This window comes from Gouania willdenowi, chromosome 22 (genome assembly GCF_900634775.1).
Source record: "Gouania willdenowi chromosome 22, fGouWil2.1, whole genome shotgun sequence".
NCBI lineage: Eukaryota > Metazoa > Chordata > Actinopteri > Blenniiformes > Gobiesocidae > Gouania > Gouania willdenowi.
Window position 1 is genome coordinate 10,134,917 of NC_041065.1, and position 26,832 is coordinate 10,161,748.

The following is a 26,832-nucleotide window of genomic DNA, read 5'->3' on the forward strand; positions in this document are numbered from 1 at the left end:
GACTTGGTCTTTAGCTTTTAAAGATCGAGACTCAAGATAATTGCTGACAGCAGTCCTCTTTTCCTTGTTACCAAAGACAATCACCTCCATCTTGTCATGGTTTAGTTGAAGGAAGTTTTCACTCATCCAGCAGTTTACTTTTTCTAAACAGATAAGCACATTGAGATGGCTTTGTTGGAAATTGCTTTATACAATTAAAATTGTTTTGAATTGAATTAACACTTGCCAGCAGAAACATATGAAATTGTCATTAGTGGTCTCGATTTGCAACGTGCCTACCCAACCCTAGTGGTCACGGCACGTAACTGACACCAGGGAATTGTTAAATGCAAGGCACGAGCTCGCCACAGTGTATGGTGGCCTGGACTCAGTCAGCAAATTTCTGAGATGGTTCTAAAGTGCAGAGCATGTCTGGAGGAACGTCAAACTCACAATGAACCTCTCTCACCTTCAGAATTTCCAGAAAGGCCATGGCAAAAATTGGTCACATCTCTTTGAACTTAATGGGAAAACATATCTTTTGGTTGTGGATTATTTTTCCAGGTTCATTGAGATAGCTCCTTTATGTCACACTAAATCTGATGATGTCATTACTCACCTGAAATCCATCTTTGCCCGACATGGCATCCCAGAGGTCATGATGTCTGACAATGGACCTCAGTTTTCTGGGCAAGCTTTTACTTCTTTTGCAGCTTCATATGGATTTCAACATGTTACAAGCAGCCCGAGGTTTCCGTAGAGCAATGGGGCGTCAGAAAGAGCTGTACAGACCGTAAAGAATATCCTGAAAAAAGCATTGAATCCGTACCTGGCTCTACTCGCATATAGAGCTACACCTGTTCGAAATGGTTTCAGCCCGGCTCAACTCCTGATGGGTAGGTGTTTACACACTACTGTACCAGTACTTTCTACTCAGCTGAACCCGGCGCTGCCCGACAACTGTGTGGTGGCTAAGAAGGAAAGGGAGAAGAGGATATCAGACGCTGTGAACTACAACAGATGGCATCTAGCGAGGATGCTGAGAAACCTGTCACCAGGTGAAAGTGTTTGGGTCACTGATGTAAAAGCGTCTGGTACCGTGATTCAGAACCACTCCACTCCAAGATCCTATCTTGTTGGTCTACCTCAAGGGACTGTGAGGCGGAACTGAGTGCATCTCATTCCTCTGCAGGACAAAAGTGCCCCACAGCAACTGGTCCCAGATCCACAGCCAAATGAACCGCTGGTGATACCTGCTGGGGAATCGCCAGTTCAGGTTTCACCTGGAAACACGCCATCTCTCACAACAAGATGTGGGAGAGCTGTAGTAAGACCTACCAGGCTTAACCTGTGAACTTCAAAAGGTTGAAGGAAGAAAAAGAAGAAAAAAAAAAGAAAAAAATATATATGCAGATGTTTTGTTCTTGGGTTAATTGTTTGTTCAAAAGTTGACGGATGTGAAGTTTGAATAATGTATGCTTATGGGATCCAGTTATAAGGATTGGATGATAAGTACAATAAGTGTCTAACCTTGTTTACGTTTTCAGGACTAAGATCTTCTTTAATGTGTGAAAACAAAATGCTTTGTCTTTGTTTGAAAAACAAAGGGAGATGTGCTGTAATTGTTTTACAGTTCCTAGAGCTGTTGTTGGGATCAGCCAATGGAGTGTGTGTGTTGGGTCACGTGTTGGGAGTGTAAAAATAAAGTATCAAAGTGATGACACGCGGTCCGACTCTTGTGTGCATTCCTCCAAAGAATAGAAGGAAATGGAAGGGTTGGGGAAGAGTTGAATGTTTATAATACAAAAAAAAGTATTCTGACTTATAAAACCATGCATCCCTTTATTAATTACAATTTTAAAAAATCAAGAAAATAACGAACTAGATCACCATCCACCTTAAAAATTTCACTTCATATGCCACGTTCAGACACACCCTCATCATAATGGTAAATGCAAAAGAGCTTATGAATGGTTTTTTAATTTAAGGAGACTCAAAGTGCGTACAGAAACCATTATTCATTCACACCAGTCACTCACATCAGTCATGGTAAGCTACAATGTAGCCACAGCTGCCTGCGGCCTCTCCAACATTCATGCACAATTCATACCCATTCATACGAGGCAACGTGGGTAAACGTGCTTTGCCCAAGGACTCAACAACAACTTGGATAGAGCGAGATTCGAACCCCCAACCCTTCGGTCACTGGACGACCCACTGTAAGTGTTCAAAAAGTTTTGCTTGTGGGAAGAAGCTGGAATACTTTAAAAAACAACAATTACATAATAATAATAATAATAATAATAATAATAATAATAATAATACATTGTTATAATTATAATTATTAAATGTGACCTCATTCAATTGAATTTTATTATAAAAATGTATTAATAACAATAAATGAGTTACAATCTTATTATTAATAAATGTGACCTCATTCAACAGAATTTTACTTTCATTTGGTCACTTAATTAATTAATTAATTAATTAATGTGACCCAGCTAATTAGTGCTAAGTGCTACCTAGCTACAGTACCACTATGAGCCACATGATGGCGGCAGAGCTTCGTAGCAGATGTATCAACATCTGCTTATCTAGACACAAAAAATGCATGAAGTTGAAGAAATACAAAAAATATTATGTTTCATTGGTAAGAACAGTCATTTAGCTGTTAGACAATATTATACATCTTACATGATATCCATTTATTGACTGATGCATAGGAAAATGGCTGCATATCACAAGGAGGGGAGAAATCAATGCATATTGTGGTTAAAATCATTCCAGCGAGAGTAACCCTAATTGAAGATGCAGTGAGGATGGGGAGAGAGAGAGAGAGAGAGAGAGAGAGAGAGAGAGAGAGAGAGAGAGAGAGAGAGGTATCCTGGTTCCTTCAGAGGAGACTCAGACCTCTCCTCAACAGCTCGGTGCAGGTAAGTCTCATCATATTGTCATATTGGGGTATTTTATTATATGTGATGCTTTGCATAAATCCACCTCCTTAGCATTCAGCTGTTCTCCTGAACCATGCTTGAAGATTCATCCTGTGATGTCAGTGAAGCTCACGTCTCTAAGATCTCTAAGATGGATGCACCTGATGCTCCAGAAATGTTGTCCTTGTAAAAGATGAGAAAGCATGTTTCTGTGTACCAAAGATGATCCAGGTGCAGTGGAATCTTTTTTTAGTTATAGCCTATATATATGATCAGAGTTAAATACCTGCAAATCCCTAATGCTGACACTTAAAGACATATTATGATTTACAGTCAGACACCAGTGTTTTAGCACCAGTTAGTTGTCTTTATTTAATTTGTAGCATGTGTGTTGCTCTAGGGTTGTTATCTGGAGGCTCTAGTTTTCAGTCAAGAAACAATTCCTTCGCATTAACTGGGAATTTGACTAATGTGACTGGGATGTTCACTGTTCTATGATCCATTTGTGATGTGTCAGTTGTAGCTTAGGATGGAATGGTTTCCATTAACCCTCAACCTAGTTACACAGGTGTAAATAGTACTGATATATCCTACTCAAGTACAAGTATTGTTACTTGAATTAAATTGCACTCAAGTACAAGTAAGTCATACAAAAATACTCAAGTACAAGTAAAAAGTAGTTCAATTACACACACACACGTTTATTTTTGGTAATAAATCTTGCCACGGTTCCCTTGCATACAGTAAACATCTCATGTATAAACTTAAAAAGGAAGAAATTAAATCTTGCATAATTAGAACTTAAATTATTTTCCACAAAGGAATCTGTATTAAATTATATATATATATATATATATATATATTATTATTATTATTATTAATAATTTTTTTTAAAAAAATAAAATAATACTAATGAATTCAATTCAAAAATAAATAAAAAATTCTCAGGCTCTAAGTACTGTATATAGCTACATTTATATACTATAAAACTGAAAAAAATAACCAACATTCAATGCTGTTTTAACACCGTACATTATGTTTAATCTGGTTGGTCGGCTAAAGTGTGATGCATTTGATTGTTGTCTGTTTTCATTTTATGTAGTTTCACAATGTCGTTGATCATTTTAAAACAAAAAATAATTATTTACTCAGTAATGGTTGGGTGTAGAAATGTAATGATTGACTTGTTTTAAAACATACTTAAGTACAAGTAAATTTACTTATTTAGAAATATACTAAAAAAAAAAAGTACAATACATCAATTACAGTAATGTGACTTTCACCTCTGCCTAATTATAGAAGTCATGGGAAAGATGATGGATTGGGGTTTAGAAACAACATAAAGTCATTTAACTGAGACTGCTCACTTGTAATAGGTAGCAATGATGATGAACTGATGTTCTGTCCAGGGTGAGTAAGCAGTGAAATACTTCTGATCAGACGTGGGCAACTGGCGGCCAGGGGGCCACATCCTAAGTTAAATTGCGGCCCTCAAATAAATGCACAACATGACTTTAAAACACACACAAAATAAACAAAATAATGGCAAAAATGACTACAAAAACACAAACATGACAAAAAATAATAATAAAAAACACAAAATGCCAGGAAAACACACAAAATGACAATCCAAATACACAAAAATAACTCCAAGAAAATACAAAACTCCAACAAAAATACACAAATTGACTCTTAAAAAACACAAAATGACAGAAAAATACACAAAATGATAACAGTAATACACAAGACGACAAAAATACATCAAAAATGCACTCTTTTTAGTTTTAGTTTTTACAAAACCATAACATAAAATGCACAAAATGACTCCAACAACACTCTAAATAACTAAAAAATAAACGAAATGGCTCCAAAAGGACAACAAAAACACAAAAATTATGATAGAAAATACAAAAGTTGTCTCTAAAATACACAAAATGCCAGAAAATCACATGACAACAAAAAAACGCACAAAATGACAATAAAAACATGGTAAATGGGCTTGATTTATATAGCGCTTTATCCCTACACTGAAGTAGTCCCAAAGCGCTTTACATAACAGCTCATTTACACTCACATTCACACACTATACAGTAGACAGAGCTGCCATGCAAGGCGCCAGTCGACCACTGGGAGCAACTTAGGGTTCAGTGTTCAGGACACTTCGACAGGGATCAAACCCCCAACCATTCAATCAAAAGACAACCCTTCTACCAACTCAGCCACAGTCGCCCACCAAATACACAAAAATAACTCCAAGAAAATACAAAACAAAAACAAATATACACAAATTGACCCTAAAACACACAAAATGACAAAGGAATACACAGGACAACAGACACCTACAAAATGACAACAAAAATTCACTCTTTATTTAATTCTTTTACAAAACTATGACATAAACGCACAAAATGACTCCAAAAAACACACAACAAAGATACACAAAATAAAAACACAGAAAATATGTAACACAACCACAAAAATAGACCATGTTCAGATAATGTGGCCCTCGATCAAGCAATCACATGTTTTGCTGCTGTGATAAAAGTTGCCCGTCTCTGCTTTAGATGGATATAAAAGCCAACAACAACAACACTAGCCTGGTAATAACTCTCTGTTTATATGTATGGGAAGTAAAGTCTTCTGTTTGCTTACAGGACATCATCACTGAGGAAGAGGAGGGAAACCTTCTGGTCTATTTTATCTAAAAAAGATTGATGGACCTCAGCCATGTCCTGCTGCTTATGATTTAACATTCAGCACAAGTGGAACAGTGTTAAATATGATCTCCCTGCCTGTAGTGAGAAGTTTGTTTTTGCTTGTTTTACTGTTTGAGGCGTTGGTGTTGTCCAAAGCAAAGTATGAAAGGTCAGTGGTGCCGACCTCTGCCTCTCGCCTAGTGGCCAGGATGGATGGAGATATAATAATCGGCGCCCTCTTCTCTGTTCACCACCAGCCATCAGCTGAGAAGGTGGCAGATAGGAAATGTGGAGAAATCCGTGAGCAGTATGGCATTCAGAGAGTGGAGGCCATGTTCCACACCTTGGACCGCATCAATTCAAACCCTGACCTGTTACCCAACATCTCCCTGGGCTGTGAGATCAGGGACTCCTGCTGGCATTCCTCTGTCGCTCTGGAGCAAAGCATCGAGTTCATACGAGACTCTCTTATCTCCATCAGGGATGACAGCGAGGGTCCCAGGTGGTGTGCCGAGGGCTCGCCTTCTAGTCAACCACCATCGACCAAGAAGCCGATCGTTGGAGTCATTGGGCCAGGCTCTAGTTCTGTCGCTATTCAGGTGCAGAACCTTCTGCAGCTGTTTAACATCCCTCAGATTGCCTACTCTGCCACCAGCATTGACCTCAGCGACAAGACACTGTTCAAGTACTTCCTCAGAGTCGTTCCCTCTGACACTCTACAGGCCAGAGCTCTACTGGACATAGTCAAGCGCTACAACTGGACTTATGTGTCAGCTGTACACACTGAGGGTAAGAGATCACACCAGTCTATAACAGTCAGGGGTGCACATTAGTGGTGCATGTAAAACCAGAATAACAAACGCGCACTAAATCAAATTGTATAGTCCGCATTTGTGTCGCTAGGATTTTGGGGATTGTTAAAAGTTGATAATGGGAGTCGGTTCTTGATGGGGAGCAGACTGTGCAACCTTTGATTGTGTTGAGTTAGACTCATTACAGGAGTTTAGTTATGCTTAGTTCACATCTGCAGGAGGACTTTTAACAATCTGAGTAAACAATGTACTTTAGAATTCTGTTTAAGGTATGCACACATAATAAGCCCATTGAGAGACTTATAGCGGTTTCTCTCCATTTAGCTGAGTGTGAATGAATTATTAATGAATATACAATGAATAAACACAATTTTTACTTGTTAGTCTTATGATTAAAAATAAATCCTATTTTTCTTTTCAATGTGTATTCGTTGAGATTCTGAGAGCTGCGTGTCTGTGAACACTTACAGGTGCAGACTGAAAAGTCTCATAAAAAGTGTTGGTAACACTTTACATTAAGTTTTATACATAAAGGCTGACATCACGCTGTCATTAATATGACGTGACATCTGTCATTTGCATGAATATGGTCTCATGAAGGCTCTCATTAAGTGTCGTTTGTTATCCTAACCTTAAAGGTGCAGTCTGCAACTCTTATAAAAGTGACTTTTTGTCTTATTTGCTAAAGCTGTCACTATGTAAGGACAGCTTTATATAAAACTAGTAGTTTGTGTGAAAAAAACAGACTGAGTCCCTCCTGCTGCTCCTGCAGCCTTTGGCAGATTGCCAGAATGCACCGCGACTGAGCATAAAGAACCAATCAGAGCCAGGATTGTGTTTGATGGGCTGTCTCACAGCTGTTGCTCACAGTCCCTGCCCCTTTCCTGGGGCTGGAGCGCCATCTTTTTTACAGTGTATGGTCTGGAGGAGTAGAAGATGGAATTAGCAACTTTTCTGCTTGAAAGGTATTTATTGCTGCTTGATTTACATTATGTGTGATTTGTAATTGTTACACTGGAACTCTGTTGTGCATGTGTTGTGCATGTGTTGTTCATGTGCGCACATCAGCCTCCGTGTGGGCTGCTGTAAGTGACACTGTTGTTGCTGCTGCTGCTGAGGTGTGTGCACAATGAGAGAGAGAAGGGCTGCAGTAATATGCTTTTAACAGAGCATGTTATATTACTATGATGTTGCTGTCAGACTAACGTTAGCTTGTTAGCTCCTCTGAGGGAGGGACTTTGGAAAGTTTGGAGGCAGGGCAAGAGAGCAGTGGGGAGTGAGGGGGAGAGAGGGATCTGAGAGTTGCGGACTGCACCTTTAACCCCTAACCCCACTAGATCCCTCCACCTAACCCAAAAAATGCCATAATCTAGCAAAAAGTGTCCTAATTTAGCGAACGACACCTAATAACCACCTTCTTGACACCTTATTAATGCTTCTGACTGATAATGACAGCGTAATATCAGCCTTATGTATAAAACTTCAAGCAAAGTGTTACCAAAGTGTCTAAGAAGCTGCTGCAGGTCGTTCTAACATTCTGGTACAGATGAGTGGATAAAATGCAGAAGCCTGTGTTTACGCCTAAACATTTATGGAAACAAAAATAGGATTAAACTCTAAATTCCCTATAACACTAAAGCATTTATCTCTCCTTTCTCAGACTCTCACTTGACAGACTCTCTTGTCTCTCAGGTAACTACGGCGAGAGTGGGATGGAAGTATTTAAAGAGCTGGCCTCACAGGAAGGCCTCTGCATTGCTCACTCTGACAAGATCTACAGCAACGCAGGGGAGAAGCACTTTGACAGGCTACTGAGGAAGCTGCGAGAGCGTCTGCCTAAAGCCAGAGTGGTGGTGTGTTTCTGTGAAGGAATGACGGTCCGTGGGCTGCTCATGGCCATGAGGAGGCTCGGAGTAGCTGGAGAGTTCCTCCTAATTGGCAGGTTTGTAGGAAAATGCTGTCCCACTGGGGTTTATGCTCTGTACGTTTTTGTTTGTTTCAAGACGAGCTTTGAGACAAGAGTGATTTTAAGAATTCAAGCCTTAAGCTACTGATTCACAGGAAATTATAATGGCCACACTCAGTCAACACAAGAATAGATAGTAACACTTGACTTTTAAAGTTGAAGTTTTATACATAAGGCTGTCATTACGCTGTCAATATTCGTCATTAGCATTAATAAGGTGTCATGAAGGCTGTTATTAAGCCATCATTAAGTGTTGTTCGCTAAATTATGACACCTTTGGAGCTATGTTGTCATTTTTTGACTTAGGTTGAGGGATCTAGTGGGTTTAGGTAGGGTTAGGGTTAGGGTTATGGGTAGGTAGGGTTAGGGTAAAGGTTCGGGTAAAAAAGAGTTGGGGTAACAAACACCACTTAATGAGAGCCTTCATGACACCTTATTCATGCTCATGACAGGTCTAATGTCATCATAATGACAGTGTAATGTCAGCCTTTATGTATAAAACTTTAAGTAAAGTGAATAGATTGAGTCACTTCATTTTTTAAGCTTCTTTAGTTTCTGAATTTATGAAGCCTTAAAAAACTTTCAAAATGCCGATTAAATAAATAGAATGATAATTCTAACCTCAACAGGATAGGTAAAATTCAGAGACAAATTTCACTGTAGCGCTACATTGTATCTGACATTACAGTATTGTGTTTTAAGTGTGCGGGAGAAGGGGGTACAGGGCTTCTGGTTAATTGTCTGAACGGGTACAGGACTGTGAAAAGGTTGCGAACCACTGATCTACATTAAAATCGTCATGTGCTTATGTGGAAAATATATTCATCCATCCAAGCTGGGGAGAACCTCTTAAGTCTCTACTGAATGGTCTTATTCCTGGAAGTGCTACTGCACATGTGAGTATGGATGCAACCTTCTGTGCCATAGAAGAGTTAGCAGTTAGTTAATAAATCAGCGTTAATAGGAGTTCTTTTTGAAGTAATTAGTAGTAGTCATGTTTTCTTTTATTAAACTAAATAAATTAGATTCAAATAAAACTAAGCAATTTTATGTTGTCATGTGATAAGGAATGGGTTCATATTCATAATTCAACATACTAGGGATGGGACTATACACTGAGTTCACTATACGATGTGGTAGGTGATAATGTGGTTGCAACAATGATACAATGATATTATTGGGAAGGAAAAATAAATTGCAGTTGGAAATATAATGATGCTTTTATTTCACTTGAAATCTGGAAATATTTATTCTGGGTATGACCTTTTCAACTCGGGGAAAATTAAAAATGATAGCAAACTATAACAATTTAGTGTATAATAAATTGTGTGGATTTTGTTTTGTTTTTTAATCTTATTTCCTTTTACAATGGCCCTGATTTATCAACCTTGCGCAAAAACGGGTGCAAATCTGAGTGCACATTTGGTTGTACGACAGGACCGTGTGATTCATGAAACATTCAATTGGGTGCTGATAAATGCGGCGACTGAGTTCAATGGTCATTAACATGTTTCGGAGGCCACGCCCACTGAGGTCATGCAAGAAACGACACAGTAACAAGATGAAAATTGGCATCCTCCCATCCGAGATGCAGCAAAACAAATATTTGCTTTCTGAACGTGTGAAGATTGGACTTAGGAGTTCTTTAAGCGCTCTGGCGAAGAGAATCAGCTACCGAGCAGGTGAAGTCTGCCCCCCTGTGAGCGCTGTGAGCAAGTTCACAACAGAGATCCTGGAGACACACGGATATGATGTTTATATCGACCTCAGTCCACATGCCTGTGGCAACACTTAAAAAAGACATTTATGATCGTAACCCTTAAAAATCACTGAATCTTGTCCCTTATGTGTTTATTATGTATATATTATTACTATACTGTAGCTCATTTGTAGAAGTTTAAGGTACACTTTACATTTTGAAAGCATGAATGAGGTCCTATTTCCTCTGTACAACCCCCTCAGGCTGCGCATATCAAAAGGCGCTCCATTTTTGGCATTTTTTTTTTTTTTTTAATTCATTTTTATTTTGTTTAATTAGTTTACCAATCTGTTTTGCTCTGTTCTAAATGTGTGTCTGCTTATGCTTAAATCAACGACAGCTGAAGTTTTAATTAATATTTTATTTGCAGTCCCACTCACATTTTGCTGTGTTGTTTTACAAATCCACGCGCTCAGATTTGCCAACAAGTGATCAGACCTGATCGTAGCGTACGCTCATGTCAGAATTGATAAATACCAAAGCTTGAGTGAATATACATTCAGATTCAGAATCAGAATACTTTATTTATCCCCGAGGGGCAATTCAGTTTCAGTTACATCCTGACCAAGAAACATGAAAAAACAATCACATATCACATGGGGGAAGAGGTACGGTAGAACTGTGGAGCAATGGATAAAAAGAAGAGGTTAAAAAAGGCAAAACAAAACTAGGCCCTTGTCGAGAGGGGCAGAGTTTGAGATCATGAAAAAAATCCTCAGCAAACATTGCAACAAAAACCAACAAACACAACATTCAATTCAATACAACAGCTCATTGGCACAGGGTATGGGTCTTAGGATGGTTAGTTCGCAGGTCAGCCACAGGATGGCGCTGCCCTTACGGCTCGCCTCCTGCTGCCATCCGCAGGGAGGGAGGAGGGGTTGGGGCCAGAGGAGACGGTGAAGAAATGGGTTGTGCATGTAATGTATAGGAGTGAGAGTAAGTGACTTGTGAGCGTGAGCCTGTTTTCTGAGGCTACTGTCCCTCACAGTTCATCTCAAAACCCGATGACGTGGGACGGCGTAGCGTAGAGATGACCTCGAGAGTTCGTTAGCTGAGCCAGATCCCAGGTGTTCATGGAAAGTGAGGGAAAGGTCAGAGCGTCAAATCAGCATCCATCCGGAAGAGTGTGGAGAAAAAACAGACCTTGACAACAGGCTGAATGAGATAAGAGAAGTTGTTCTCAGACGGGTTAGACACATCAATGACTGCAGCCCTATTGTTCCTGGTCATTCCAATAATCCAATAATGTGGCCATTTCCCTATAGCCGTACGCCCGTCATACGCACAGATCTGAAAGTACAAATGGTTGATGTGCTGGCCTTTCTATCATGACAATCATGACACATTCAAGGATGTTATTTTTCACCACCAAAATGGTAACTCTTTATCTTTATCTATAATTTAAAAAGACTTGAGGTGTATACTAAACCTGTTATTTTACTGCCACTTTTCTCAGCAGTAAAATATTCTAAAAGCAGAAGAAGCTCTGAGTTAAACTCACTCATGAATAATGCATGAATTGCCCCACTCTCTGTCAGATCACAGGCATGATGGCTTAATATGGGACAGTGCCTCCAGCATGAACAGGGGAATGTGGAGTAGTGAGCGTAGAAGCTGCTTACAGCACACAAACCAAGCCTTTCCTCCTTTGTACAGGCCCAGCTAACCTTCAGTTGGGTTTGAGATGTTGAAGCAAAGTGATAAAGATATTAAACTTTTGCAGCACAAACTACTAAATATAATTAAATGTAATCCCACACTTTCAAATGAGTTGCAATGCAGAATCGTGCATTAATAGAACACATGCCATCCAATGAACACATGCCATCTACTGAGGCAAAGGCCAATCACAATGCCCGAGGTGTTTTGGTGTTTGCTGTGTGAAGGATGAAAAATGGCTCTAATCTGTGTGCAATCTTTTGATTAACTCTCACGTGAAACTCTCTTTGCTTTAGATTGGCAAGAATGAAAAACATGTCACCGTTATGGCCTTCTGGCTTATTGCAACAATCGTCATTCAAAATAATTTCATAATTTTTGATATTTGATTAAATCAGAAGTCAGTTTTTATTGTGTAGAGCTCCTTCTGTTTTGGGGGTTGGGCCTGTTCTTACGTCAGAGCTGTAGGTTATTGGCACTCAGAGTGTTGGACTGGAGGGAGTGTGATCCTGTGAAGCAGATGGTCAGGTACTAAAACTGTCACACTGGACAGCCATTGTTTGTTCTTTCCTGAAAGCAAAGCCAAGCCAAACTTCACTGCTTCTCTCATTTACTAAATTGAAAATGAGGTGAGCGCTGTCTTTATCCTTCACATGAACTGTAATAAGGATACAGTAAAGGCTTGTTTTGCCCCAGATCTTATGACGGTAGTTTCTCATGAGATGACATCATATTTTGGCAAGAAATTTCATTATCCATTAGAAGTGTGCTAATACATCGATTATTAGATTAAATGCGATTTCACAAGTGACGAATCAATAACAATTCATAAATGTTCAAAATCAGTTGTTTTTCATAATAACTAAGGGGTCTATTCACCAGTCTGGAATGCTTTTTTGCGCGCCTGCAGTTCCGCGCTTCTCTTATACGCGTATTCCCAGGTCCAGGCTGCTGACACGCCCACCGTGCGTAAGGATCCGAAAAATGCGTAGTGAGTGAATGAAGGCGGGCTGAAGGAAAGGAGGCGGGGTTTGAGCTGTCTAGAAATCACGGAACATAGAGTTTTCCCAACTCTTGTAAATGTCATTGAAATCCGTGAAAATGATAAAGTTCACTTTTAATTTGAAATGCCTTCATTGATAAACAATGTAACAGGTTGATTTGATCAGATTACTGATCAGATTATTACAGTGTGACTGAGGGTCGGCCGTATTCTTCTGTCTGAGTCACAGTTAAAATCTCTCTCCTTGATCATCATCATTCTTGAAAATAGTTGAATCACTGTGACCAACGTGGACAGAAGTCTGCATCTATCAGAGTTTTAATTTATCGCGCAGCAGCAGCTGAGTGATCACAGCTGCTGTTGCGTGACACAAGAGTCCGTGTGGCTTCAAATAAGATATATTTCTAGTGAAATATCATGTTTCACCTTATCGGGGCGCTGCACTTATTCCAGGGTTAGAAGCAAGTAAGAGGAAAAGAATTTACGCACACCGGAGAATGCGCACAAAGCCAGATTTGAATGGGTACACGCACATTTCAGGGCTGCTCCACCCACAGTGTGTAACTGGGATGATGTTCTGCCTTTTTTTGACTTGCTTTGCCGTGTAAGCCGATATACTTTTCCTGCCGAAATATCCGCCTTTGCAACTTCACTACCGGTAGCACATGAACACGCATCGACTTTTGTCGAGCTGCCAATAGTAACAACTAAAACAGCTCAAGGAACACTTTGTAAAAAGATCTCTGATTGGCTGTAAAAGAGCGCAGAAGTAATGTCTTCTCAGAACACTTTGAATTGCAATATGCTCAAAGGTTCTAATTTATTTTTGACCAAGTGACGCAGTTTTACCTGTCAGATGTTCACACAACAGCCTCAGGCGTGATTGAGGGACACACAAAAAAGGCAATATAGAGCAGAGATCGTTTCTGCTTGAGTCGCCATTCTTGAATAAATGAATTCAAATGAGAACCACCGTGCACTGAACCGGTACCGGTGCGTGGATCATTTGGTACCAGACTGTGCATCTGAATTACGTTAAGATAGAAAGATATTCATAGATTACATTTTCTTGCATTGATTTCTAATAATCAAAATGTGGTATAAGCACAATATCCACATCCCTGTACTCAGTGTAACATAGAACATACTACTTTCATCAAACTCTGTCTACTGAGCTTTAAAAGATACATTGTCGTCAATGAGCTGTGAATCGAGAGCAGGTTGGGCAGGGACTACTTCAGAAATAACAGAGCTATGGCAGTTAGTCTCACAACTAAACAGCCAAAATTGCTCTAATGTTAATGGATCAGGGAAGTTTTTTTTTTACCAAGCAAATCAAAGAAAACAAGATCCATTATACTTCCTAACATTGAGGAAAATCTTTAAAATGAAACAAATTAAAACAACTAGGTTAATGACAAAGTGAAAAGCCAATTCCCAGGTATTGAGTCACAGATCAGTCAAACTGCATTTACACCACTGTGCTGGTTTAACTATGTGAATACAGCACTAAATGTGTTGCTAATTTACTGCGTCTCTCCCTGCAGCGACGGCTGGGCCGACAGAGTGGAGGTGGTAGAGGGATTTGAACAAGAGGCCTTGGGAGGCGTCACTGTGAAGCTGCAATCTAAGGAGGTCTCCTCCTTTGACGACTACTTCCTGAAGCTCAGGCTCAAGACCAACACCCGCAACCCGTGGTTCCCTGAGTTCTGGCAGTACAGGTTTCAGTGCCGCCTTCCTGGGCACCCACAGGAGAACAAGAACTTTGTAGCAAACTGCTCAGGTATCTTGACAGACCTGATTAGCAATGATGATGTTTTGCAACCGTTTTATTTTTTAATTTTTCCGATCTGCATCTTCATGTCCAAGTTCACCTCAACTGTTTTTTTAAGCTTTTGTGATGTGTTCAATGCCCATTGGACAGGCCAAACTGGAGCATACTCTTCAAATATGAATAGACTGCCTGAGGGTAAATTTCTCTCAGTCACTCCAGTAACACATACAGTATTTTTTCATAATGTTCACTTATGACACATGGCTATACGTAGGATGTTGGTCTGCGTAAATTAATTTCTTTATATTTACAGAAATACAAAGTTATTTGCATGACAAAAGCAGCTTTAGCTGTTGGTGTCTTTAATTATTGCTCAGCAAACATACAGTATTTACATCTTGTATTTCAAAATAGCGTTAAACCAAAAATATTTTCTGTAATTCAAATTGAAATGTATTTCCCTGTAAAGGTCTTTCAAACCACTATGATATTGTGAGTAAAACTGCCTAGTAACATTTCAGAGTGCTGTAATTGTCTGTGCAGCATGTATTACGGTAGTTACAAACATAAATCCACTTCAGTATCCCAGTGAATAGCACGTGCTCCTTGTCTCCGTGTTGCTATCATGACATCGTTGCATCGTGACTGAAGTTCTCACAGCTTGCTGAGTGCACAAGCATCATGTAGCTGCCAAACTAGGTAATCACTACCACCAGCTCACATTGGAATGCAGATGTTCATAATACTGCCACACCAAGAAAGAAGGCGAATGAAGGTTTGGCCTTTCAGGTACATCAGGGCCAGAGAAATGGTCGTTTGAATCTCTCTTTATCAAACCCACACTGCCACATTGGCTTGTATTACAAATAAATAATTAGTCATTTCAATCAATCAATCAATCTTTATTTATATTGTGCAAATTACAATGACGGTCATCTCATAGCGCTATCAAAATGTATAATAATAAGGAAAAAACCCAACAAAATCTACATGAACAATCATTTAGGGACAGTGGGGAGAAAAAACATCCTTTAAACAGGCAGAAATCTCCAGCAGAATCAGGTTCAGAGGTGGCAGCCATCTGCTTCAACTGGTTGAGGTTAGTGGACAGGGGGAACATAACAAGATGAAGAGATAGACCATCAGAGTGCCCCAGACTAGTTGAGCTGTGAACCATTGATGAGGAACTGACTCCAGCTTCAAGACACCTGAAACAGAGAAGAGAGAGAAGGGCGAGGAGAAGACACTGACTGAAGAAAAACATAATATAGTATTATCAAGTCAGCCTCACTCCCAGTGGCCTAGTCAATACTTATTATAAAGGTGACTAGTCTCTTCCCCTTTATTGGTAAGCTAACAGCGACTCCAAGGCCTTTAAATGCGACCGTTTACAGAATAGCCCATGTCCGCTCTAGTGGTTATGTTATGTTATGTTATGTTATGTTATGTTATGTTATGTTATGTTATGTTATGTTATGTTATGTTATGTTATGTTATGTTATGTTATGATTCAGTCCTGTTTTTGCACACTGTAAATCATAACCAGCTACATAAGAATTCACATTTCTTCCCGTTAACTGAATCAGTAAATGTGACCGTGTGCAGATGAGCTCTCGTCCGCTCTAGTGGTTAGGTTATGTTATGATTATTGGTTGATGGTCTGGGGTACCATTATGTGCAAAAGCATAAGAGCTCTGAGGCATGGAAAGGAAATGCCAGGGAGAAACTGCTGTAACAAGGCTGACATTACGCTATCATTATTATGACATGACACCTGTCATTAACATTAATAAGGTGTCATGAAGGCTAGTGTTTATGTGTTGTTCGTTACCTTACCCTAACCCTTTGTTACCCTAACCCCGAAGCCTAACCTAACCCCTATCCCTACCTAACCCCACTAGATCCCTCCACCTAACCCAAAAAATGCATATATATATATATGAAATGCAACATAGCTCCAAAGGTGTCATAATTTAGCAAACAACACTTAATGACACCTTATTCATGCTAATGACAGATAATGACAGCATAATGTCAGCCTTATGTGCAAAACTTCAAGTGAAGTGTTGCTGAAACTGCATGTTTGGAGAAAAAGAAGAAATCCAGAGGTACACTAGGAACACCACTAAAACTTCTCACTTTACCAGTCAGATGGATTTGACTGGTTCCTGACATACAGATGAAATATAGCTTTCCTCCACAGTATGACTTTGGAGCAAATAAACATTTAAGTTTGGTGTAGTCTCTTGCCTTTCTTGCTTTCTGGTGGATTTAGTTTACATTTGTTAACATATGTGCAAACTGCCCACTGATAGCGTGTTTTAGACTCATATAGAAGGTGTCGTTTTTGTTAAGAATAAAGATTTGGCAGATTAAACACACCATACATCATTTGCTAGAGAAAGAGGCTACATTGGCCTGCTTGAATAAAGACTATAAAACTATAGCGCATGAAGGTTCTGAGAGATGTTTCTTTATCAGCCTCCAAGAGAATAATTCTCCCTGTTCTCTTATTTGTGGGCAGGTTATGAAAGCCTGGAAGACAGCTATGCCCAAGACAGCAAGATGGGCTTTGTCATCAATGCCATCTACGCCATGGCCCACGGCCTGCACGATATGCATTCTCACCTTTGCCCCAGTCACACAGGGCTCTGTGACGCCATGAAGCCAGTGGATGGAAGCCACCTATTGGACTTCCTTTTGAAGACATCCTTCACTGGAGTCTCTGGGGAGGACATATGGTTCGATGAAAACGGCGACTCACCGGGAAGGTAAACATACCTCCTTTAATCCATCTTTTTTTTTTGAAGCTTTTCCCAGGATGAGCTCATGGAAGGATTGTGAATTCCTGTTCAAACAGAAGCACCAATATGACTATGTGAATTCACACTGGTGAATATTCTTATTAGGGCTTACATGCATGCTAAATACAATTTTGAATTTAAAAATGTCAACATTATTATTCATGAAGTTGCTTTAGTAACAATTCTCTAAAGCAATCTCATTCAGTCCTGCAGTTACAGACCAAATTTAACCCAAAAAATGTGACTGTGAGAGAATTCCCACTTTGCCAATATAATATAAAAAGCAGTCACACTTTAAGCTGTGATGGTAATTCTACTCTGTGTAGAGCAGTTGAAGAAGACTAAAGGATGGACCCAAGCAAAGAGACAATTGAGCAGGCAGACAGAAATAGTGTCCAAAACAAATTAGAATCAATTGTAAATCAAGTAAATGAAATATCAACTAAACGATGATGAAAAATATTAAAAGCAGAGACTCACCAATATAGCAGCACACAGATAGGGCTGGATGAGGAAGACCGGATTCAGTGAAGATGGAGGACACACGCATACATGGCAGGACTGAAAGTATTGTGTATCACACTGTTTTTTAATCCTTATTTAATATTTAGGCCCGAGCGTTACGAGCTGGCGAAGGGCTTCTTGCTGCTCTCATAGTTGTCACACTATGAGGCAAGGGGCGGAGCCCATGCAAATGCCACGTGCCTGTCAGTGACAAGGGACCCTTGTCATGTCGTAGGCTTGCCCCCGCACTTTCCGAAAATGTATAGTTCTTGGTACTCAAAAAGGGGGAAACAATGTTATTGTGCTGGAATATTATTCCGTCTTTCTTTCCTGCTGTCAGGACCAAGTCACCTACTTTTCACCTACTGAACCATTATTTAGTCACAAAAATTCTAACAAAATAAAATCGATTTAATCAATTTCTGATTTTAAAAATGCAAAAATTTGACACACCAGCACCCCCATGTAAGCCAAAAATGCATTACAAGATTGGAATTGCTAAAAAAAAAAAATTAATCGTAGAATCACAAAAATTGACACGTAGATAAGTAGACCATGACAAGACAAGTAAAAAATAATATTATGACCATGCCAAAAAACACACAGGAAGTCCAGAATCTTGAATTGAAAATTGAAAATTGCAAAATTGCTATTTTTGCTCACATTGTATTTTAACACACTTCTCCTATGGCGTTTCACTGACGGGGTTCAAAATCGCAAGAGATCATCTAGAGATTTGGGACACTGAAAGTAATCCATGGATTCTTGATCACTTTTACGGTGTTTTTGGCCAAAACTCAAATGTGAAATGTGAAATCAGTTGTTAAACCCCCGTCCCTTAACCAGCTCAATGTGGAAAAACGGACATTTACAAGTTGGCGCCCCTACAGAGCAAAGAGAAAAATTTAATATGAGACAAATGTTCTATTTTAACGCACTTCTCCAAAGGTTATATTATTTCTTTGTATGCACAGCGAAGGCGGCGCGGCGAGGGCGGCGCTGCAAAGACGGCGCTGCAAAGGTGACGCAGATTGCTAAAGGCGGTGCAATTTGGTAAAGGCAGCGTGGTGAAGGCGGCGCGGGGAAGGCGAGGGCCATTTATTGCCTTTCTTCTTATGCTAATATGATCAGTCTTTGTCTCAATGTTTACTTAATTTTTTTTACTTTACAAATCATATATGTATCTTTTGTAAGTGTTTATTTTCACTTTGTTGTAATTTCTACACTGAGCCGCTGTAACAAAAGGAAATTTCCTCTAGGATTATCTAAGTATATTCTGATTTTTAGTTTTCTTGTCCCCGCTCGAAAAAAACAAATAACTGAAATGAAATTAATTCTGATTGTGATTGTGAGTATAGTGACACTTAAAGGAATAGGAAATACAAAGGCAGCAGTACTGTTCACTGTACCACCCAAGAACTTTACATAAATAAATTACTCTTGTCAGACAGATGAACAGATGCTCAGATTGTTACATCACTCATGTCTTTGCGTCCCTCTTCAGATATGAAATCATGAATTTTCAGCGAATGGAGCCGAGTCGTGTTTATGATTACATCAACATTGGCTCGTGGCATGAAGGCCTCCTCACTATCGATGATGAAATGCTTCAGATGAACCGCAGTGACATGGTCCGCTCTTTCTGCAGCGAGCCCTGCTCCAAAGGAGAGATCAAGGTACAGTCTTCATTCTTGATGTTAGATATGGATTGTTTGTTCATAATAGATACTAATTGATTTCTTAGGCTTTAAAAACACAGTCTTTGTACTCGTAAATGTATTAGTTTTAACTGGAAGCAGTTGAAAAGTCAATGCCTGTAAATTGACCATAGTTTCATTGAGAGTGAAGAAGACAAACTTTAGATTTTTTGAAGTTGGAGTCAATCTGAAATGAGGTCAGTAGTGATGTTTAAATTTTTCTCCATCAGGTAATAAGAAAGGGTGAGGTTAGCTGCTGTTGGATCTGTACTGCTTGCAAAGAGAATGAGTTTGTCCAGGACGAGTTCACATGCACATCCTGTGACTTGGGCTGGTGGCCTGATGAAGACTTGGAGGGTACGTTCCTACAGTCTGTTATTTTCAGATGAACATTCAAGCTTAGGACACCCGTCTGTAACAAGTCTAATGTATAGAGTAGCATACCTGTCAAGTATCCCGTTTTGGCCGGAAAACTCCCGTATTTTACCCCTCTTTCCCGCCATCTTCCCGTATTAGTATTTTCCCGTAAATATCCCGTATTTTAATGTAGTAATAATTAAAAGATGCCTTACTAAATTGAACTCCGTCACTAGCCTCGCGAAAACTGCCTCCTGAAATGGCCTGAGTTCTCGCGAGATTAGTGCTGACAGCGGCAACAAACCACAAATATAAACTGCTTTATAAAGTGTTAAAGGATGTAAAGTCTGTAATAAATGTGTTTAATAAGTCATTAGTGAATATCAGAGAACCACATGAGTGAGCATGAGAAATTATAAGAAAATATATAATGAAAATAAAATGTTAATCTTTAACTTAAAGACAAACAGTAAATATGCAACGTGTTGACTTGTATATAGACTGTAAGTATAATAAATAAACACATGTGCTTCATATACACATTTATGTTTTAATTTAGGCTGTTTTATAATTTAGGAATTAGGGCTGGGGGATATATCGAGATTCAAGATGTATCGAGTTTTCTATTTTGGCGATATAAAAAACTATAATATTTCATATATCATATGAAACAAAATACTAGTTTTAGGAGTCGCTGCTTTTACTTCTCAGAACAACATGTAAAGCTCAGTTAAATGGATTAATGAGTGGCACATATTGATCAGCTGTTTGTTAATAAATGTCCCTGTGTAGCATTTTGCATCAGCAAATTTAACCCAGAATTGTCTTTCTGGTCAGACTTTATTTAATAAAATTAACTAGATTTATATTGTATATCACCATTTTGAGAAAATATATTGAGATATGAGTTTTGGTCCTTATTACCCAGCCCTAGTAGGAATGTTCACAGCATTTCAATGTTAATAAAGGTTGATCTACCACATTCTAATCACATAATTGTATTTAGTAAGTGGTTGACAAGTAGTTATTTTAGATTTCTTCTACACCTATCTTAAAATATAAGGGATAATGGAGCTTGGTTGGGCGGGTGGGACGGCTGGTAGTGGGCGCCAGAAAATTTCCCTTATTTTCAAATCCAAAACTTGACAGGTATGTAGAGTAGGGGTCACCAACATGGTGCCCGCGAGCACCAGGTAGCTCGTATGGACCATGTGAGGGGCCCTCAGGAGCTCTAGTCACCAATGAGCTCCATCTAAAATCTGATTTACTTGCTAGGATTCAAACTCACAAAGATAAATACAGATGACAGATATAGTGAGTCTTGGTAAAGTTAAATACTGTTGCACTTTATACATTTTGTGTTAAATTATCTTTAAATGTTTATTTTCATTGAAACATTGTAACATATGTTTTTAGGTGTAATACATTTGGTTTTTAAAAAAATGCAAAATGCATTTTTGCAAAATATTACATAATGGTTAAATTGTACAAATATGTTACATGTTTTACAATCATCTAAAGTTGTTAGATAGTGGCCAATAAAATAAGAACATGACAATTTCCTGTGAAACCTAATGAAAATGAAACAATTGCATGAATTGGGAGAAATAAAGTGTTTTATGTGTATTAACTTTGTGGAAAAACTTTCTCTGTTAAAAGCTAAATTTAATTTGATTTAGTAAAATTGCTCTGTTCTATTTTCAATGTCATCCCATGACACCTAAATCCTGTTCATTATCTTCACCATTTTGGCTGGCAGCAGCAGCCCTACTTCACTTTTCACTTGACCTGCCCCTGGCCCACTTTCAAAGGCTAAATGTGCTGCTCACAGATGAAATATGTGATGTGAAGCACACAGATGACACAGAAAGGTTCTTTTGCACTTTTGTGACCTTAACACCCTGTTCATATACAATAGATAAAGAATTTATCATCAAATAGCTTATTTAAAGTTTTTTTTTTTTTACATGATGTGGCACTTTCCTCTGAAAGCCTATAAAACCTTATTCTGTGTGGTGTCGTTTACTTCTCTCGTGGCTGCAGATCAGTGCGGCCATTTCTTTGCAGAAAAGGGTTTATTTATAGTTGTGCTGAAAACCCAGTTTAAGACTCATCATTTTAATCAAGTTGACTAATGAATGTGTTCATGAAATTTGGCCTCAAATCATACACATATGAATTTGACTTCATTTAACTTTTTCATGTTTCATTTATCATCTTCTCTAAATGATTAAAAATTTACAACGAATCTTTTATTTCTTACTGTCCTTTACTATTTTAGGCTGCGAGCCGATTCCACTGCGCTACTTGGAATGGAGCAACCCAGAGTCCATTATCCAGGTGGTTTTCTCCTGTATGGGCATCCTGGTAACATCCTTTGTAGCACTGGTATTTGTGGTGTACCGCGACACACCAGTGGTTAAGTCCTCCAGTCGGGAACTCTGCTACATCATTCTTGCGGGGATCTTTTTGGGGTATCTGTGTTCTTTCACCCTCATTGTCCGACCCACTATCACCTCCTGCTACCTTCAGAGACTTTTTGTGGGACTCTCAGCAACCATGTGCTACTCAGCACTAGTAACCAAAACCAATCGCATTGCTCGAATCCTGGCAGGCAGCAAGAAGAAGATCTGCACCAGAAAGCCTCGGTTCATGAGCGCTTGGGCTCAGGTGGTGATCGCCTCCATGCTCATTAGTGTCCAACTCACGTTGGAGGTTACCCTCATCATCATGGAGCCACCCATGCCCATCAAGTCCTACCCTAGCATCAGAGAAGTCTTCCTGATCTGCAACACCAGTAACGTTGGTGTCGTCGCTCCCCTTGGCTACAATGGCTTGCTAATCATGAGCTGCACCTATTACGCCTTCAAGACCCGCAACGTTCCTGCAAATTTCAACGAAGCCAAATACATTGCTTTCACTATGTACACAACGTGCATCATCTGGCTGGCGTTTGTGCCAATCTACTTTGGCAGCAACTACAAGATCATCACCACGTCCTTCTCCGTGAGCCTCAGCGTCACCGTAGCTTTGGGTTGTTTGTTCACGCCAAAGATGTACATTATCATCGCCAAACCGGAGCGAAACGTGCGCAGCGCGTTCACTACCTCCGACGCCGTGAGGATGCACGTCGGCGATGGAAAAGTGGCCTGCCGAAGCAACAGCCTATTCAGCATGTTCAAGAGGAAGAAGAAGGCTGGGAATGGCAGGTAGGTTTAATAATTGAGACTGGGACTCCTGCTCCTGTAGCACCACTGGGATGCTGGTTTGACTGTAACTCCCTCTCAGAGGAAATAAGATGTCTGACTGTACTTACTTTCATATGTGCACCTGTTGTGGAGGTGTGACAGATATGGGTCACCCATCACATTTTAACCTTTAGCCCTATAATGTAAAATTAAAACCAGCATCTCAGTTTGCTGAGGGAAGAAAGAATAAACTCCAATTTCAGAATACCACATTTGTTTGGATTTCAATTAGCTTTGATTATTGCTGAATATAATTCATTTTGGTCAGAGGTGTAAAAAGTACTGATATATCCTATTCAAATAGAAGTACTATTACTTGATTGAAATTGTACTCAAATACAAATACAAGTAAGTCATACATAAAATACTCAAGTACAAGTAAAAAGTAGCTCAATTAGATAGTACTTAAAGTAAAAGTAATTAGTTACTTTCACCCCCCACGTTTATCTTTGGTAATAAATCTTGCATACAGTAAACATCTCATGTATAAACTTAAAAAGGAAGAGACTAAATCTTGCACAATTGGAACTGAATTTATTTTCCACAAAGGCATCTGTATAAAAGAAAAGGTTTGTCAAATATTTTTTAAATAAAATAACACCAATGAATTCAATTCAAAATAAAACAATTCTCAGGCTCCAAGTAAAGCTACATTTATGAACTATAAAACAGAGAAAATAACCAGCATTCAATGCTTTTTTTGTGCCATGCATTACTTTTAATCGGCTATGATGTGATGCATTTGATTGTTGTCAGGCCATTTCATTTTTTTGTAGTTTCACAATGTCCGTTGATTATTTCAAAACAAAAAATAATAATTTACTCAGTAACGGTTGGGTGTAGAAATGTAACAAATGACTTTACTTCTTTTAAAACATACTTAAGTACAAGTAAAATGACTGATTTAGAAATAAACTCAAAAAAGTACAAATTCCCATGAAAGCAAGTAAATTACAGTAACATGAGTCTGTTAATTTCTGTTCTTGTTTCTGCTCATTTATCAGCTATACAAAAAATATATATATTTCAACAGTATGCCTGATATATATTCATCCAAACTATTTGATATATATTTAACTTAAAGCTGATTGCCCCTAAATGTTTTTTTTTGGATACAATTATTGTATAGGTCTAATAGATCAATGAATTGAACATCATTTGCTCAAAAAAGAAAGGAAAAATGTTGAAAATTCTGCTTGACAGTTTGTATTTATCTTCAGCGTAAACACCCACATTTGTTGACATTTTCACACATTGCATTGTGGGATGTGGACACCTGTAAACTGATGCATGGAAGTGTTGTTTTTATTAAAATGTTTTTGTGATTTCTTGTGTTTTTTCGCCAGACAAGGAGGACAGTGATTTGCTCGACAACATTTTTGATCGAATTTGTTCCCTGAATCCCCCGTGATATCAAAATGGAGTAAAAACACATCTATGCACATGTCTGTGACTTCACGTCCCACAATGCAATGCGCAAAAATGTCAACAAACAGAAATAAAAAAATAACTTTTCAAGTGGTAATTTCAACCTTTTAAATGATCTTCAATTTATTGATCAATGAGGCATACACTATGATTTTATCTAATAAAAATATTTTTGGGTTAGCAGCTTTAATATTGCCACAGTGTCCCATATCCCTGTATTCTTGTTGTATTTGAAACAATATCACTGCTCTTGTCTCCACCTTCCTGGGTTCCTATGTGCAATAACAGTGATTTTTATATTTTGTTTATAGTTCTAATGGAAAGTCTGTGTCATGGTCTGAACCAGGTGCAAGGCATCTTCCAAAAGGCGATCACATTTGGAACAGACTGTCAGTACATGTGAAGAGACAGGATGCAAGTTCCAATCAGATGGCCGTCATCAAACCTTTAACCAGTGCCCAGCAAAGCTCAGAGTTCTCTAACCTCAGCACTAAGGCTTTGTACAACGTCACTGAGGAGGATGAAGGTGAACATGTCAGATATGACTCTGCTACGGCGGCCCATGAGCAAATGTTGATAAAAGGTGTAGGTGCTGAGCAGGTGCAGGACTGTAGCGTTACCGGCCAACACCAGCAGGAGGAGGGGCTTAGTAAGTTCACCAGTAGCATCCATGAGCTCAGTGGTGCCATTAGCATCCCTGAGAATGTAAGTGGGGGCTTGTCATTGTACCACCAGGCTCCCCACATCCAACAGGATCCAATTCAGTCTGTGCAGTTTGACCCTTTCATTGAGCTTTCACCTCCTGCTGTAGAGGCAGAGCAAACGTCCAACCAGCAGTTTGGCCTTCATCATCATGGCTACATGTACAACAACGCCCAGATTCCCACAGATGAGATGGAGGACCTGGTAAACCTGCCTCAATTAACAATGGTGGACTCGTTGGCACCACTAATGCCTCCCTCCCCATTCCGTGACAGCACTGGTTCTCCAGTCAGTCCTTTTCCTAACTCCCCAGTGTCTGAGTCTTTTCTGTGCACACCGCCAAATGCCACATATGCCTCTGTCATCCTCAAAGACCACAAACAAAGCTCCTCAACTCTGTGAGGATGCCTCCAGACCCAGCTGTTTATTAGCTTGTGCTACATAGGTGGAGTTTGAAATTCTTACCGGGGAAAAAAAAAAAATAGAATTACCGCAATTTCCGGACTATAAACTGCTACTTTTTCCCCAGGCTTTGAACCCTGCGGCTTAAACAATGACGCGGCTAATTTATGGATTACTGTTGCCAGTTTTACAAGCTTTATGCTGCCAAAAAAAATCGAGCTCCATCACATTAGGCCAAGGAAATTACCATTAAGGTGGACCAATTAAACTGTTTACATGAAATCAAGCGCTTTCCCACTGAATCATTCTGATCAGTCATTTTGTCATGCACACACCCTGGACTTTGAGGCTGATGGAGAAGCTTACGTAAGAAGAGAAGCCTGGATAAAGTATACGTCAGCCAGTTTGTAATAGAAGGAAACATAAAGTTGCCAAACCACCACGTTTAGTTTGTTTAGAAGCGACTACGTCCGTATTCTGACTCAGAGTCCAGACTCACTGTGATCCCTCCACGGTAGTTCATGGTAAGAAAAATGGACGAAGCGATGTGTCAGTCTGGTTCCAGTAAAAAACTCGGAAATCTCTGTTAAAGCAAATGGGAGTATAGTAGCCCGCCTACCTGCCCGTTCTGATTGGCAGAGTCGTCTGAAGGGCACCCTCAACAGCCAATAAAGTGCAGCCTATGTGACACGTGACCTTTGTATGGATTTTTCTTGAAAAATTGCTAAATTATTGGAATGTAGGCAATATACTGTAGAGCTTTATAGTCTGGAAATTACAGTAAATATACAGATCATCTTAAGATTTGCGCCAACCACAATGTGTGTAACATATAAAATAAAGCAAAAATCATTAGTAACATAATTGATAATGTTGACTACAAAAACTTGCGTTGTAAATTAATGATAAAATCAGACCGGTGGCCGCTTTCTGCTTCATTTTTGCTGCAGTATCACACATGAACTGCTGGGCGCAGTGTCGCTTCACCATTTACATGGTGAAGAAGAATTGCGCAACAGAAGAAGAACCAACCTAAAGTCTCAAAATTTTGGGATCATTTCACTGAAAACTTATACTACACACCTGTGGTAGTACTAACATCTGTG

The 26,832-nt window shown here is 39.2% G+C and overlaps 1 protein-coding gene across 1 annotated transcript; it reads left to right on the forward strand.

The window, feature by feature from the left end:
* Nucleotides 1-743: 743 nt before the first annotated feature.
* On the forward strand, nt 744-26,530 carry LOC114456320 (metabotropic glutamate receptor 1-like). Its single transcript, XM_028437986.1, has 11 exons — nt 744-772; nt 880-1,037; nt 2,132-2,198; nt 5,670-6,397; nt 8,113-8,362; nt 14,358-14,593; nt 17,109-17,355; nt 19,397-19,568; nt 19,820-19,946; nt 22,228-23,155; nt 24,934-26,530. Exons 1-11 carry the CDS (start codon nt 744-746, stop codon nt 25,724-25,726), a joined length of 3,735 nt encoding a protein of 1,244 aa, XP_028293787.1. The 3' UTR covers nt 25,727-26,530.
* Nucleotides 26,531-26,832: the final 302 nt, after the last annotated feature.

Excerpts from the sequence above, each read along its gene's own strand:
- LOC114456320 (XM_028437986.1), top strand. The coding sequence starts at position 744 with ATGGGGCGTCAGAAAGAGCTGTACAGACC. Across the intron at positions 8,363-14,357 it reads GAGTTCCTCCTAATTGGCAG|CGACGGCTGGGCCGACAGAG; the intron begins GTTTGTAGGAAA and ends CTCTCCCTGCAG. Across the intron at positions 23,156-24,933 it reads AAGAAGGCTGGGAATGGCAG|TTCTAATGGAAAGTCTGTGT; the intron begins GTAGGTTTAATA and ends TTTTGTTTATAG.